The following is a 16597-nucleotide window of genomic DNA, read 5'->3' as shown; positions in this document are numbered from 1 at the left end:
ACTGAGGCCCTTTCCCAAATTTACACAGATAATAAGTGGAAGACCCAGGATATAAACCAAGGCAGTCTGACTGCAGAGTCTGTGCTCTTAACTTCTATATTATACTGCCCTACCATCAAGAACCCTTCGAGAATCTAATGGCAATATAACTAAAACAGTAAGTGCTTGCCTTGGTATCAGGTATGGGACGTTAACAACTTCTTCTTTGATTTCCCTGTGTTTTCATGTTTCTACAATGGTACAGTCTAGTGTTATAAAAGTGAATTGAGGAGGGTCTGTCCTGGGAAGCAGTGACCACCCCCATCTATCACTGAAGGGTTTGGCCAGGGGCTTGTGGACCACCAGTGAGTCCCCTGGGGTGGGGGTGGGGGGTGGCTGGGACCAGATGACCTTGAAAGTGCCAGCCAGCTGCAGAGGCTTCAGTATTTGATCCCATACACCACCTCCACGGACATGATCTGCTCTTTCCACAAACATCTGCTGAGTCTGTTTCCTCCTCTGCCTCATAGTAACACCTACCTCACAAGGCTGTTATAAGGATTAAATAAAACAAAGTAGCAAAAAGTATCCTGCATATTTTTTTCTTCCTTCTTTCTACAGTCTGGTTTTCGACAAGTTCACAATTTAACATTCTCTGACAAGTTCACAATTTAACATTCTCTGGTTAGTTTCTTACGCATTAAGTTGTTTCCCCCCACACACAGACATAAGCTTGGAGGGAAAGCATCAAATCAATGTGTATGGGCTTCCCAAGGGCAGGAGTATGTCCGTTTCTCCCCCATCACTAGTGCCAGGCCCAAATAAATAATGATCAATGCAAGAATGAGAGGGGTGGGCATCCACCCACACCCACTCCTTGTCCTGGTGATGCGCTCCGGGCACTTGCCAGGAGTCAATTAGAGGGTAGGGAATGGCACCAGAGACACAGGCAATGTCAGCTCACACCCAGGCTTAGCACAGCTTTGCGCAGCCGAGCCAGCTGTCCAGCTCCCAGTGATGCTGGACCCTCACCGCCCTCCCTCTAATAACCAGTAGGTGGCAGCATAGGCCAAGAATTCACGGGAGGAGGTGTAGATGTGGCCAGGAGAGGCCACCTGAGGTTCAACCTACCCCACCCTGGTCCCCAGGGAGAGGGGGCCACTGAGCACCTGGAAGGCAGCAACGGAGCTGTCACAGTGCAGGGAGGGACTGAGTCAGAGATGTGAGATGGGAGAGGAGGAGCCTGGGCTCCTGACCCTTTGCTCCCTCTTCCCAGGCTGGGCCTTCTAAAGCCCTAGATGAGGAGAGGGAAGTTCCCTCAGGGCAGCTATCCTCTGGGGGCACCATAGGCCACAGCACCGTGGCAGTGATGGGCACTCACTGTGGGTGGCCCCAACGGGCTTGTCATCCTCCTCGCTGTCCGGTCCTGAGCACCATTCGTCCCCGCTGTATGGCTGCTTCCGCTCCAGCACACAGCGACGCTTGCTCCGGGGTGCCACTTCTGCCCAGGCAGGCAGGGGTCAGCCTGAGCACCCAGAGACCCCGGGATCCTTCCCAAGCCCCGTCTCCCAGATGCCCCACCCCAGGGGGCACTGCCCCGGCCATGGTGGGCCCTTTGCCAGCCCTTGGCCCCCACCACGACACCATTTGTTTCTGATTTCTCTCTACAGCCCTGCTGCCTGCCTCCCCTCCCCCACCCAGCACCAAGCCCAGCATAATCCCCAACCACAACTGGTTCTAATTAGGGCTGGGGGGGGGGAGGGGGAAACTGCTGCTCCTCTTCCAGGCCCCAGTGCCTACACCATAGCTCCCACCAGCCAGGATACCAGGAGGTTCCTGGGAAGTGTGAGGGTCTGCTCCTCACCCCAGAGCACCTCCCTCTCCCGCTCTGGGGTCTCTGGTGGGAAAGCAGGAGAGGCATGAGACTGACCGACCAGAGGCCCCATCACTCTATGTGGCCCCTCCATGGGTGGCACCTAAGGATGAGACATCTCCATCCAATCCTGAGAGAATGACCAGATGGGTGGGTATAATGGGGGTAAGAGAAACGTGTCCCAGGCATAAATGCTGGAGAGGAGTGGGGGTTGAGGATTAGGCAAGGGGGCTAGAAAGATGGTCTCCCAGTGTGAGTCTAGGGCTGTGGAAGATGCTGGGGTCTTGGGGATCAGGAAATGGGATACCTTTGGCCTCCGAATCCAGGGACGGTGTCCCAGCCTCTCGCTGCTCTCCGGAGTCCACAGACACGCTCCGCTCCCTCTTCACTTTGCCCTTGAGCGAGCTGAAAGGGGGCACCCCTGCTTGGGGGTTCTTCAGACTTGAGTTGCTAGGTGAGATCTGGTTGGCCTTGGCCCCATGGTTCCCCGCCCCCACGCCCTTCGAGCCCAGGTTGCAGGTGGGTCCTTGGTTCACATTCTGGTGCTGGGATTGGGCCCCGCCATTCCCTGTCTTGCCATGATTGGTCAACTTATTTTCTGGGTGCATTGGCTTGGCTGGGGCAGGGGGGCAGTGGCCGCGGGGGGACAGTGGCGGGCTCCCTGGAGCTTCTCTCCTCCTAGGGTGGGGTAACCTGGAGAAGGTGGAAGAGACATGAAAAGTTAATCCTGCTAGGGGTGTAGCATGCCTGGATTTTAATCGCCCCATCCTGCCTCACCTAGTGGTAGGGGAGGTGGGGGCTGAGTGGCATCTTAAGACCACCAGCTATCCCCTACCCCCCTCCACGGCTCCTCAGAGAAGGGCTGATTCCCCTCTCCACCTTGGGCAGTGAAGATGGGGCAACCCCCTCCACCCTCCAATCCCCACAATTCAAACAAAAACCAGGGCCTCACATTGGCAGAATCCAACCCACCCCCAGCCCCCGGCATCCAACAGACTGCAAGCCTCCATGGCAACCCCCCTCCACTAGCACCTGGCCAACACTTAAGCATCCTCTTGTCAAGGGTTTGCCGTCTTCAGACTCTTTCCAAGGTCCCCAACCTCAACTGCCATATGTGTCCCAACACCAGCATGGAAGGGGCACAGGACCTGAGGGTCACTGCTCCTGCCCCAGCCCCATTCCCCTGGGGAAGTGGGGAAAGCACACCAGAGAGTGGTACCCACTGGTCCAGACAGCTCCCCAGAGCAGGAGGGGAATGCCTCAAGGGGGTCTACTAGTATGCCTGGCCAGCAGGCAGGAGCAGGAAAAAAAATGGGGAGGGGACTAGTGTGCAAAGCAGACTGAAGCCAAGGATTCCTGCAGCCTAGGCTGCGGGCCCTTTAAGCTCCAGCCCGCTCCCCCCACCGCCTCCCCCTCCCCGGAGACCTATTAATAGCCGCTGGAAAGATCACATCACGGGAGAGGATATTTATCCCCCCTCATTCCACACCAGCTCAGATTTATTTCAGCTCTGCTGTCCTGCTGCTGCCGCCTGGCCCTGTCTGCCGGCTTCTCCTAGAGAAGGGGAGGGAGGCAGGCACCGCCCCTCCCTCCAGCTCCCACCCCCAGCTAGACTGAGGCCAGAGGGCGCCATCGGACCCGACAGTGGGGTGGGCAGGGGTCTGCTCAAACCGTTTTTAAGAGGAAAGGGCTGGAAGGGACTAGAACAGCAGGCTTAGCTGGTTGCCATTCCCCTCTGTCCCCTGGGCCCAGGCACTAAAGCTGTGGGCTCCTGCCTCGGGGCAGGCCTTCCCATTCTGACCCCCCTTTAGCCCGCCGGTGGCCTGGAAGCCAGGTACTCAGGGGGTCTCGCTCTCCAAGCCTGCATAGTTCAGTCCCATCACCACTGGGCCCTTCCCTTCCCCTCACTCCACACACATATCCCGCCCTCCGCGACACCCACACACCTTGTCTTGTTAGCCAGGATCCTCATGGTTCCCACACACAGTGGGGCTACGGCCCCTGTGCGTGCCCAGGGCCCAGCCAGGTACTCGGTACTGGAGCAGGGACTGCAGCAACAAGCCCCAAAGAGAAAACTTGTGACTTGGGGAGGGGGTGTGAGAAGGGGAGGGGAGACGGGAGGACCCAACAGCCCTGGGACTAGGGAACTGGGCAGGGTAGGGTGTGAATGGCAAGGAAGGATTACTAGTCGGGGTCTGGATCCTAGTGGCCGCTCCTATCCCCATTCCTCCCGCACCTTACCCTCAGGGAGCTTGCAGTCTCTAGCAAGGCCCCCCCCCCCCCCCCCCCCCCCGGGCCACAGGGGCAGAATTCACTAAAAGGATGGGTTGCAAAAGTGCCCACTTGGGGCGGCCGCGAGGTCTGCCAGGCCCCAGGGGGTTGGGGGGACTCCCGCCCCCAGGCACGCCCCTCACCCGGGGGGCGGGGGACCCCCTGGCGCCCCGCCCCCAGCTCTGAGCCCTGCCCCTGGGCGCCCAGGCGGAAAGGGGGCCGCGGGTAGGGGCGATGCCCCGCCCCCAGCTCGAGGCCTAGCCCGTGCCCATCCCAGCAGGCCCGGGCGGGCAGCGAGAGGGCTGGCGGGGCCCCGGGGCTGCAGCTGGGCTCTTCTGGAGACCAGTAACGCTGGCTCAGATTCCTCCCCGACCGCAAGAATGCAGGAGCCTCCCCTCCCCCCGCCCCAGCACCCCACCCCGCCCCCTTCGGCAGAGCCAGAGCGGAGAGGCCGAGCGAGCGAGCGAGCGAGAGAGCCAGCGAGCCAGCGAGCCGGGGAGCGGGCGACGGGCAGGACTGCAGCGTGCCTCTCCCGGCCCCGCACGCGCCGCCCGGACAGACCCACGGCCAAGTGCGGCGAGGGGCCTGGCGCGCGCCACGGCGGGGCCGAGGTTCGGTCCAGGGCTAGGCGCCGCCAGGCAGGGGCGCTGGGACCCACCAGCACCCAAACTCTGACTCACACACCCTCGCAGCTCACACGTGGACGGGGAGACAAAGACACGCACGGAGCCCAGGAAACTAGAGGCGCGCTCACGCCGGCCCGCGGAGGTGTGCGGGAGGGCGAGGGAGGCGCTGGCCGAAGCAGGAGCACAGAAGCAGCCTAGGGCATGTTTCCAGAGGCGGCCAGAGGGCAGAGAGGGAGCGCATCGACTCACTGAACAGATGAAAAGACTGAGGCCCGGCCACAAGGGAGCCATAGAAAGTTGAGCCCGGTAGTCACAAAGAAACACACACACGGGGCCATAGATACACCAACAAACAGACTTACACAAACACAGAAGCCTCACCCGACCGCCCCCAGCCCTGTTCCCCCCCTCCCCGCGCAGATCCCAGAAAGGGGTGGGGGGAGAGGAGGAGTCTTGGGCCAGAAGCTTTGTCCCGGTGACAGGCCCAGCCAGACACCGGCCCACATTCCCTGCCCACATTCCCTGCCGAGCTGCCGGAGGCTGGGCTGGGACCTGGGGGTGGGGGGCACACCAGTGACCCTGTGGGAGTCTAACCCTAATTTAACCCCAGGGCACATTGGCCTTCCCCCACCCCAGCTCTGTCTCTAGGGAGGGAGGCTCCTCAGGGGAAGATTCCAAAGTCCAGGGCCTGGCTGGGAAGCAGCCTGCTGCCAGCCCCCATCTCCTGCATCACGCGGGGTCGGGTGCGGTGGTGGGGGGCGGTTGGGGGGACTGAGGTGGGGAGAGCTGGAGGGCACCTGGGCTTAGGGGCAGGCCTATGGGGCTGACATGGGTCCCAGGCTTCCACCTTCACCACCTTGCTGATCCTCAAAACTACCAGTCATCTGCCACGACAGCATTATTATCCCCATTTCACTGTGAGGAAACTGAGATCTGGGAAAAGGAAGTGACAGGCCTCTGGGTCACATGACCGTTACATGGCAGCACCAAGACCTCATTCCCGTGGTGTTTCCTCTACACTGCAGTGTCATCCCCTCAAGTCATGACAGCTCATCTGAGCCTGCACCAGACAGATGGGCTTCCCACACGCCGCAGGTCACCGGACCCAGCCTCCGGGGGGTTGGGGCAGGGCAAAGGCCACCCACTTTCCTCTGTTTACAGCTTCAAATATCGGGACATCTAATAATTTGGGAAGGGGCTGTTAGAAAATTAGTCCTCTCCAGGGTACCCCGTCAGGTGAGCCTCTTCTCCAGAAGAATCTTGGAGTTGCCCTCCCCTCTAGGACTCCACCCCCTCGCTCCCACCCAGCGGCAGGACGAGCTGAGTCAAGTACAGATGAGTCAGGACTTTCCCATCTCACACCTCCCCCCTTTGCCCCTCAGGGGTCTGCCCCAGATCCCAGAGATCCCCGTCCTCCTCTAGCACTCACAGTCCCCGGAAGAGACCTGGAAAACCTTGGGGATGGGAAGCAGGAAAACTGATTCCTGGTGGGTGCAGTTTTTAAACAAACAGTAAAGGGGCTTCCTGGCACCAGGCCAGGAGCCCCCGAGGTGGGTGAAAGGACAGGGATGGAGCTCTGGGAACACAGCGCTGTGGTTGCCTCTTAGGGGGTACGGAAGAGCAGTGACATGTGCTCACAAACAGGGAGCAGGTGCCAGTCACCTGAGTGAAGAGGCCAGGGGCAGACCTATGAGAATGGAGCCCAGGAGGCTGCTGAGACAAAGCCTGCCTGAGATATTGCCCTCCTGGTGCAACGTGGGGTGCGGGGTTGGGGGTGGAGGGCAGTGACCTAAGGGTTAAAGTGCGCCTGACCTCAGCTGGGGGAGGGAGACCAGGAAGGCTTCAACGGGCAACCTGCCTACTTCCAGCTGCCCCCACCTTGGGAGCCTCTCCTTGGTTCACCAGCCAACCCACCAGTCTTATTGCCCAGCTCAGAACCATCCCAAAGAGGCAGTGAGAACACGCTTGGAGGGTCCATGCTTCCACACGCAGTGGGCAGACACCTCTGGAGAGGAAGTGGGCTGCTAGGACCCTGTGGTAGCTGAAAGAACAGGAACCTGCTGGGAGTATTAGTGGTGGGATCCTCAGCCTCTGACTCGGGGAGAGGCAGCACTCAAGACAACAAGGTCCCAAGTCCCCTTTCTCTTGGGTGTCGGGACTCCTTGGTCCCTAGAAGCTCTCCTCTACCACCCAGGTCACTTCCTCTTCCTGAGGTGGTGACTCAGCCGGGTGGGGAGGTCAAGGATTCAGAGCCCAGCAGGAAATCTGCTCAAGAACCAAGGTGTTGGGGCTTCCCTGGTGGCGCAGTGGTTGAGAGTCCGCCTGCCGATGCAGGGGACACGGGTTCGTGCCCCGGTCTGGGAGGATCCCACATGCCGCGGAGCGGCTGGGCCCGTGAGCCATGGCCGCTGAGCCTGCGCGTCCGGAGCCTGTCCTCCGCAACGGGAGAGGCCACAACAGTGAGAGGCCCGCGTAACGCATAAAAAAAAAAAAAAAAAAAAAAAAAAAAAAAAAGAACCAAGGTGTTGCTCTGGGACCCTCTGTGTGGGGACTTCCAGGCTTGGGGGGCCTTCCCCTCACCCTGGTTCCTAGCAGCTCTCCCCACTTCCGCCCACCTCCTGCCAAAGGAGACCATGCAAATCAACCATTTTGTCTGGGAGTTTCCAGCCCTACCCCACCTGCAGCCCCAGGGTGATGTCAAGGCAACCCTAACCCTGCTGGGACATGGGAACTCCTGGCCCCAGACCTTGCAGTCTGGGGTCCTGGAACAGGGTGCTTCTGGTGGGGATTCTACCCTTCTGGAAACCACCAGACCAAGTGGCATTGCCTAGACAAGCCAGAGGTCACCTCACTTGGCTCCCGTAGCCAGTGCCCAAGTGGCCAGGCCTTGGGAAGCAGTCACGGCCTGGCAGTAGGGTGCCCCCAAATGCTACGGCCCAATCTCTGGCTGCTGCCTTCCCCGGGGGGAGGGGGAGGGGGGGCACAAGGAAACAAGACAGGGCAGGAAGCCCAGGCAGGCAGCGGGCACTCTGGGCCAGGCACAAACAGCCAACACAGGAAACCACAGCCCACTCCCGCCCACCCCACCCACCCAAAGCTCTGGGAGAAGGGAGTGCCCAAAGCCTGGTACCCCTGCAGGGGCAAGGGCTAGGGGTTAGCCTGGGGCAAGGGAGGAGCAAGCAGCTCTCCAGTCCTCTCTCTGCCCCAGACCCTACCTCGGGAAGGGGAGAGGAAGCCAGGCTGGCAGGGGTGGTGCTGCCTCTTTAAATCCACCGAAATCCTGAGCTAGGCCCAACCCAGCTCTGGTTTCACAGGAAGGAAAGGAGCTCAGGAGCCAGTAGGGCAGGCAGCGGTGGCTGGAATTAGCCCCACCGGCCCAAATATATCTGGTCTCCGCCTGCCACCCCACTGGCACTTCCTGCCCCCTGGCACCTACACCACCCTGGGGGTGGGAGAGGGTCTAGGTGCTACTCCCCACCCTGTGGGAAACCCCGATCTCCCCAGATGCCCTGTCGCTGGGTACACGTGTTGGCAGGTGGCGTCTCAAGCCTGGATTCCCAGAAGGGAGGAATGGGCAGGGTAGCTCCCTGTGGGGCCCTCACCTGGCCTCTATCCTCCAAGGGGTTAATCTGGCCCTTTTTTTGGGGGGGGGGGATTAGGGGTGGCCCAGGAACCTCCTCCAAACTGCCTGACTGCCTGGCGGCTGGGAACAATGGGGCCATTGTGGGAGTTGCGAGTGTGGGCAGACTGCTGGCACAGGCAGTGCACCATGGGGCGCGGGACCTCACCCAGAGCCCGCCTGCCCGCTCTGCTCTCTCCCCCAGGTACTGCCAGCGTCAGAGGCATCCTCCCAGCCCTCACTTCGCAGGCCTGGCCCAAACTCTTGGCACCAGCAGCAGCTGGAGGGCCCTCGGGCTCTGCCCACATTGACATCCAGACTGCTGTGACCCTACAGGAAGCAGGGGCATGTGGGCCAGGACGGGTGGGGGTGGGGGCTGATGAGACAGGATGTATGCCTGTGATCCTCCGGCAGGGAAGACAGGAAGGCCAAATGGGGTTTCTGGTGTCAGTCCTGGCACCCTCAGGCAAGAAGGGCTTAAGGGATTGTGAGAGCAGTGCCAGGCAGGGTCCCCTGACCCCAGGCCTCCGTTCCTACACTCATTCCATAGACCTGCTCCCTGAGGAGGCCCAGTCCTGTCAGCCTCGCCCTCTGGGGCTGGGACACTGGCAGTGTGAGTGATGCAGTGGAATGAGAACCGGGTTTGCAGTCAGGCCAACAAGGATGCCAATCACATCCCACCCCTTCTGAGCGACGGGACCTTGTCCATCCCTTCAGCCCTCTGAGCCTCAGTTTCCTCATCTGCAAAATGAGGATCAATACATCGAGTGAGATACTAGTAGTGAAACCATCCAACAGAATGCCTGTGACATACTTGGCCCTCAACAAACCACCTCTGGCCATGATGTCCCCTTCTTTACACCCTACATGGCACCCAAATCCGTGGGCATTTGGTAAAGATGCCAAATCTCGAGATTTTTGGCATTTTAAAGATGGCACTCTCGAGATATTTGCTCTTGAGTATCCAAGGGATCGGGGCCCATGGGCATCATCCCAGTGGTATCAAGTACAAAAACTTGGCTTTTTCTCTGTCGTCACAGAGGCCAGCTCCCTCAGCTAGCACTCCCCTGGGCATCACTGGGTTTATCGACATACACTCAAACCCAGAGCATGAACCCAGAGAGCAGTTATCCACTCTCTTAGCCTCAGGGCTGTCTCAAAAGCCCAGGAGAAAAGCAAAGGGGAGTTTCCTTTCAACAGTGGCCCAAGTCCCATCCCCTCCACCAGCCACCCCTCTCCCCGACCTACTCCTTGGCAGTCTCCGTGCAGGGTCTGGGCTGGGCAGAAGCTGGAGCCTACTTTCTTGCCATGGGCCTCTTTAAAGAGTGGAGGGTCTGAGAGGAAAAGAAGAGCAACTGGGACAAGCAGTTCTGAAAGTAGAGGTCCAGAGAGAAGACCTGTGCTCTTCTCAACTAGAGAGGGCTGTCCCTCTCAGGGTGGCTCCACAGCCCCCAAAGGGTTAACAAGGCCCTAAAAATAACCTGCTCCCAGCAGGACCTGCTGATTGGAACCCTCCAGCCATCTGTTCCCATTTTCTCCTGTTCACATTGGAACATCTGAAACCAGCCCCAGAGCCCCAGCCCGATCCCAAAAATAGCCCCAGCCTGCCCAAGGAACAGGCCCCAGGGGCTGGGCAAAAGCAGCATGGCCAGCCCAGCAGTGAGGCATGGCCCAGGCCAACACTGAGCTCTCATTCCCAGGCCCATGGAAGGGAGGTGTTCCCTCTGTTCCCAGAAGGAGATGGTCAGTAGACCCAGGGGCTCCAGCCCACCCACCTTGGTACCAGGCCAGAGAAGGTACCCAAGAGCCCTCGTATCCCAGGCACTCTGCCACATCTGAATCCACTTTCTCCAGAGATTTGGACACGCACTTCCCAGAAGACCAAACCACTTATCTGCAGAGCTTCCCTCTTTGTGGGCACACCATCCCTGCTGCCCAGTGCTGGGCTCCTCACCCAGAAGTTCCCAAGCCTTAGCCCCTCCATCATCCGACTCTCATCCCGGGGCCTTTCGGAGCCTTGCTCACCCAGAGTCACTCAGCATTCTCCCCTGGCCTGCCCCAGGGCACACAGGGTTGAAACAGAGCTTTACCCAGCCCTGCCCACACTCACCCACGCCGCAGAGGAAAGGATTCTGGGGGTGTCCTCTGGATGCTGATATGACCCCACCCCTCCTCTGGGCTTCAGGATGGGCTTCTGCCCATCTGTGTGCAGCAGGTGCCAGGCATGCCCATCTGGGCTTCTATACGTATCACAGGCCTGGGCACTGCCATGCCATGCTCAGAGAAGATGCCCAGACAGGGTACAGGGAATCCAGTGGACCCTGGGCCCCAAGGCAGGCCTAACAGCTGCCATCCATGTAACAGCCCCACGCTGCTACTTTTCTCCCCAAAGAAGGTCCCTGACCCCTTAGGCCAGGAAAGAGAGGAGGCAGCCATCTAAGCCATTTAAGAACAGAGTGTCTTAATGGCTGTTCAGCCTGGTGAAGGAACAGAGCATCAGGGGATGGGATGGTGGGAGGGGTGTTGCAGCTGATCTGAGCTAATAGCATGGGGGAGGGAGGGCTCAGCCCTGAGAAGTGCTGGGAGATGTGGAGGGAGACAGGCCCTAAGACCTCAGACCCCTCTCCAGGCGCGTGGCTATTCGGCAAACTTGCAACCAAGATGTTAGTTTCCCCTCAGTGGGGAAACTGAGGCAGCAAGAAGGTGAGTCTGGATGGGTATTAGAATCTAGGAGTCTGAAGTGTTGGAAAGGCTGTCTCTTCCCCACCGTCCATACTCTCCCCACCCCCATCAATTCTTCCCCTGCTAAAGCCCCCAGGAGGACCATGAGTTCCTATGAAGAGCTGTGACTAATAATAACAACGAGGAGGATCTCTAATATTTATTGAGCATTTACTCTGTAACATCAAGCTGTCCTGAAGGCTTCACATGCATTATTTAATTTAATCCTCTAATTTAGTACTCTACAAGAAAGTTCTCTTGTTATCCCCACTTTACAGATAAGAAAACCGAGGCCCAGAGAAGTTGAGTAATTTGCCTGAGGCACACAGTCCAAAATTAGAAGAGTCAGGATTTGAACTCAGACACTCCAGCAGCTGGGCTATTAACCATTTCACAATACACGTTCACCCTGGTAGCAGCCCTCTGTGCTATGATGAAAGAATGGTGCCTCACCCCCTCATTCCATACTCCCTCCAACCCCAATGCACACCAGGTCCTAGCTAGAGGCCACAGTTCCTGCCCAGGGAAGAGATCAGAGAGGCCACCACTCCCCACCCCCTCAACACAGGTGCCTGGCCCACTAGGGTTCTGAGAGCAGAGTTCTTGGGCCACCCCAGCCCCAACTACCCCCAATCTGTTACATCGTCACCCATCCTGGTCCCTAAGAGTCTGGGGAAGGAGCTAGGCAAGTTACCATGACAACAGCACAGGCCCCTGCTGAGAGGCCCAGAGGCAGGAAGAGTCTCCAGGTGGGGGTCAAAGGTCAAGTGGGACTCACTAGTGACGAGTGGAGTCCCAGCCCTGCCCCCCCCACCCCGCACCTGCTCAGCCACACCTGGCACTGCCCCCCACTTTTTTCATTGCCTGAGTTGGGAGCAGGATCACTTCCTCTGCGTCCCTGAGGGGTGGTGGCCTCCAGCAGGGAGGGTGGGGGGACTCGAAGCCCCTCCCTCCTGGGGACAGTCTAGGAGAAGTGCCTCCTCGCAGCCCTCCGCTTTCTCCAGCTTTCCCTAGTCAGACCAGGAGCCTACAGGCAGGCGTGTTTGTTGTGAATTCAGGGAGTTGTTGCTAAGTAAGGAAGGAGGGGAGGGAGGGAGGGAGGGAGGGGGTGGGGGTGGCAGTAGGGAGAAAGCGTGTGTGTCTCTGTGTGTGCCTCTGTGTGTGCGTGTGTCTGTGTGTGTGTGTGTCTGTGTGTCTGTGTGTGTGTCTAGGGGCCAGGGCAGAAACCACATTACTGTGGCCGGTAGCCACCCTGGCTTTGACTCAGCCAGCTGAGGCCAAAGCCAGCAGGCGAAGGGGAGCAAGAACTTGGGATGCCCGGGAAGGAAACCGTATCTTGCCCTCCAGGGGTGACCAGGCTGGGGCTCCCCACCACCCACCCTGGCTGGGACTTTCACTGGAGCAGCAGCTGTGGCGCTTTAACCCTTCCTGTCCCGGCCCCGCCCCCATCCCCTACCGGGTTCCAGGTTGTAGGCAGTCAGCACCCTCTCCTCTGGGGGGAGGAGAATGAAAGGAGAAGTGGGGGCAGAGAGCCAGGAGGAGGGCGCCCGAGACAAAAAGCCAAGCAGGAGGCAACGGCAGAGGCAGACAGAGCTGAGCGAGGAGGCTGTGAGGACACACATAAGCACACAGACCTCTCACCTCAGGATAATGCGTGTCGGGCTCAGGCTCAAGGGTGTGATCTGGGCTGGGGCTCCCTGTGGAGAGAGGGTCACAGCTAGAAGCCCCAGGCCAGCAATCTCTACCCCTGCTCCTCCCAGAGCCCCAGCCCCACCCCCAGCATGCACACCACTAAGCTTGTACACACAGACGGGCCTGCAGCTCCAGGAAGTCCCTGAGCTACTTGGACACCACCCCCCCTCCACGACTTCTGTGGATTGGCTTGGAGCCAGGCCTGACCCAGCGGCCCCACCGCACAGCTCCCCCTCCCTCCCCTGCAAGCAGGAAAGGAGAAGGCGCTAGAGATGCCTTAGAGCTCCCTCAGAGCTCAGCCCACAGGGAGAGGGGGGAGGACTCCCACGGCCTGGCCTGAGGACCCGGGTGGAGGGATGGATGGGGAGGCCTGAGGACCCCAGCTTCCAGCACCAGCCACCCTGGGGTTATCCTGTGTCAAGGAGAAGAATGGTGTGGGTCCTGTGTCCCCATGTGGTCTCTCCTGTCCCCTGAAGATGCCCCTGGGGACCGGGCTTGGCTGGGAGGGCCTAGGGTGAGAGAATCAGGCTTAGTAGTTCAGTAGGAGGGGGCTGGGTGAAGCTCCCACAGGCAGGCGGGAGGGAGGCTGGTGGCTGGGCTCAGTTTGTACTGGGGGTCAAAGGGGAGTTCTTTTCCGAAGAATTCTGGGAGAGACGCCAACTAGAGCAAGCTGCTAACCACCCCTCCCTCTCTCTCACTGCACTGGGTGGGGGGGTGTCCCTGCCAACCAGACTTAACCCTCTCCAGCCTGTGGTGCTCCCAGGCACATGACAGGGGAGTTGGGGAAGGTCCTGCTGGGCTCAACTTCCAGTTCTAGGGGGCAAGCACAGGGTGTCTGCCAGAACATGGTACCACGAGGCCCCATCTGGTACTGCCCCGCCCTGCAGCCACCTGGGTGACTCTTCTGGGCTCATCTCCTGAAGGTGTCTGCAGTGATGTGTGTGTGCGTGTCTCAGAGACAGAGATTGAGAAACAAACTGAAAATTCCTCGCCAAGGCCCTCCCCCTGCTGGGTCACTGAGCACTGTGCCAACCTGTGCCTCTACCCCTCCCTTCCGCCCACTGAGTCCTGGGACCAGAGGCCATGGGAAGGGGGTTTATAAACAGACAACCTTTCTCTCTGCCCACTGCATGCTGCTGTCTCCATAGGCCCTTGACTCCGACAAACAGCCCCTGCCCCAACCCTCTTCTTCACTGATTTGCTACAAGTGCTTCAAGTATTCAATTATAGCCTGAGATCCCAGGGTGGGAAACTGAGTCACAGCGAGGCATCAGGGATTCCAAGGGCCCGCATCCCATGCACACATAACTCTACTAACACAACTCTTGCTTTGGCAAAAAAAGACAGAAAGCTCCCCTTAGCAATCCCCACCCCCCTCCTGTAAAACACGATTAAGGTCAGACATCAAGAAGGACTTCCCAGGGTCAAGGCTACAATGGTAGCTGGCCTCACAACCAACGCTTCATATTTCTGGGGTGGCACATCACCACCCACCCCCGCCCCAGCGTTCCAGGCCCCTCTGTCTTCTGCTCAGGCTGGAAATATGAGTGTCTTGTCTTGTTTTGCTGTCTGCCCCTAGCTAGCAAAGTCAACTTTTCTGAACTTTAGCCACCAAGCTCCCAGGTCTGATGTGGCTGGCTGTTTCTTGTCCCCAATGAAGCAAGTGACCCCAAGGGTAGAGGGTTAACTCCCTTTCCCCAGCCCTTTCTGGAGAGCACTGGGCTGCCCTGTGACAGTCCCCACGATATCACCAGGACAAGAAGAGGATGGACTGGGAGTATTGGGATCCCTTAAGGTGCCGGGTGTCCGTGAAGGGCAGAGGAAGAGAGCCCAGCCTTGGGGACAGTTTATCCCAAAGTCTCCCCACTGCACAATTTCTCTCCAAGGACCACAGAACTGCCAGAAGCCTTGGCCTCGCTCCAAGAAACCTCCCTATCAAAGGACAGAGAACTCCATGTCCCAGGGAGCTATGGGGAGACCTGTGGCTACGCGCCCCAGACATGTTCTGAGGGAGGAGGATAGAGGCGGCAACAGAAGCGGAGCGCACTGAGTGCACGCACGTACGCACACACGCACATGCATCAGAGACACAATCCCGAGCACACATACTCCTCAGATACTCCCAGACGTGTATCTGAGAAACAGACACAACCCCCAAAGACACACATCCAGGATACCTCTTTAAAATAACCCAAACTCCCCCAAAATGACTCCTTAAGACCCGTAGAGGCTCCCATACTCAGAGAAGGCCAAAGAGAGCTCGGGAAACACAAATGACATCAGCCAGTCACACAGAACTACTGACAGACAGAAGACAGACCCACACTGGGATACACAAGCACACACACAGAGTAGTATGCACATGGCCATGTGCTAGCACACAAACTCACACACACACACACACACACACACACACACACACACATGAAGTCAGATTAGAGGACTAAATTCTGGGCCAGTGGGGAGGAGGGGAGTCAGAGCAGTGGGGTGGAGAAGTACTCAGGGATTTCAAAACAATCCTGGTTTCGAAACGCTGGAAATGCTGGATTCAGGGCCATTCTCAGTTGAGGCTGGAGGGTGGAGAGTGAAGGGGAGGGGGAAGACAGGCCAGCGCAGGGCCACCAGCCCATTGGAAGAGGGACTTGGACAGAGGGCATCCCAGCCCCTGGGCATGGGGACTAGGCCAGACACCAAGGTTAGGAGGGGCAGGTGGCCCAGGGCCAGGCAGGGAGGGCCTGGGGTGGAAAGGAGGCAGAAAAGGAGAGGCCTCCACTTTAGCCACTGACTGGAGAAGAAAGAAGGCGAAGGAACCTACCTGGGCCCTTCCCCGACCCGTGGGTGGGTGGTGGTGGCCACCTTCCCCCCTACAGAGTGGTAGCTGGCTCCCCTTCCCCGCCAGCTAGCAGAGCCCCAAGGCAGGCCTAAAGCTAGGGGTCAGAGGGTGTGGGAGGACAGCAAGGGCCTTCCAGGGGACCCAGGACCACCCACACTCAGGGCAGGGTGGGGGACATCTCCCTGGGAAGCCAGAGCTTCCTACCTGGGTTCCCAGAGAGGGGAGCTCTTCGGGAGGCTGAGGCACTACAACAGACCCCCACATCCAGGAAGTCACCCCTCTCCTCCCAGGGCACCAGGATGCCCTTACTGCCCCTCCCCCAACCTCCAGGGAAAGTCGGCAGCTCTCTCCCAGGGAGGGGAGGTCAAGCCAGGCTGGGGGTGGGGCCCTGGAGGCCTGGCCCTGGCACCCAGCAGAGGAAATGCCAGGCCTTAACTCCAGGCTGCCTTCAGGGAGGCCCATCCAAGGGACATGCAGCACCTCTAGTGCTGCAGCTTTCTTCCCCTTGCCCCTCAGCTCCTAGCCTCTGGCTACCTGGCCCTCCAACTGGCTCCAGCCCAAGCTATGGTAGTTAGAGGGTGGGACCTGGGGAAACTTAGCGCCCCTGGAGGAGCCTCTACCAGCTTCATCCTGGCCCCTTGGCCAGAGTCTCCTCGCCCCAGATCCCTGGAGGCAGCCCCCACAGTGTGGCTTACAGGTGGGCAGCTGGTGGAGCTGGCAGGCAGGGGCACAGATGCCAAGCTAGAGCAGCCAGGTGCTCAACAGGTTGAGCCAGTCCCTGGAACAGCCAGCCCCACCCCAGGGAGAGCAGGCCTGGCAGAGGCTCCCTGCCCGCAGCACCCAGCCTGTACCCGCTTGGCTCCCACGGCTGCCCACTTTCCCACGGTGCCATCCCCTCTGCCCCCTCCCCCGAGGTCAGCAAGCAAGCAGTGCCCAGGGTTCCTGGCACAGGGAAAGGATGCCGTTTCCCCGTCACCCCTGGG

General features: G+C 59.3%; 1 protein-coding gene across 5 annotated transcripts in view; it reads right to left on the bottom strand.

Annotated features, from left to right (window-relative positions):
* BCL9L (BCL9 like) overlaps positions 1-16597 on the bottom strand; it is a 28858-nt gene that overhangs the window by 9160 nt on the left and 3101 nt on the right. For 2 of the 5 annotated variants that reach the window (XM_032639491.1, XM_032639492.1), the window contains exons 2-5: positions 12731-12786; positions 3799-3900; positions 2160-2545; positions 1361-1480 (exon numbers count right to left, since the gene is read on the bottom strand). In XM_032639491.1, the coding sequence (XP_032495382.1) occupies positions 1361-1480; positions 2160-2545; positions 3799-3824 (532 nt within the window). In that variant the 5' untranslated portion in view covers positions 3825-3900; positions 12731-12786. The remainder of the gene's footprint in view (positions 1-1360; positions 1481-2159; positions 2546-3798; positions 3901-12730; positions 12787-16597) is intronic. The other 3 variants (XM_032639493.1, XM_032639494.1, XM_032639496.1) reach the window with 2 other exon arrangements.

The sequence above is a fragment of the Phocoena sinus genome, chromosome 8 (assembly GCF_008692025.1).
Source record: "Phocoena sinus isolate mPhoSin1 chromosome 8, mPhoSin1.pri, whole genome shotgun sequence".
Lineage (NCBI taxonomy): Eukaryota > Metazoa > Chordata > Mammalia > Artiodactyla > Phocoenidae > Phocoena > Phocoena sinus.
Note: the sequence above shows the minus strand (reverse complement) of the source record. Positions and strands in the feature narration are given on the sequence as shown.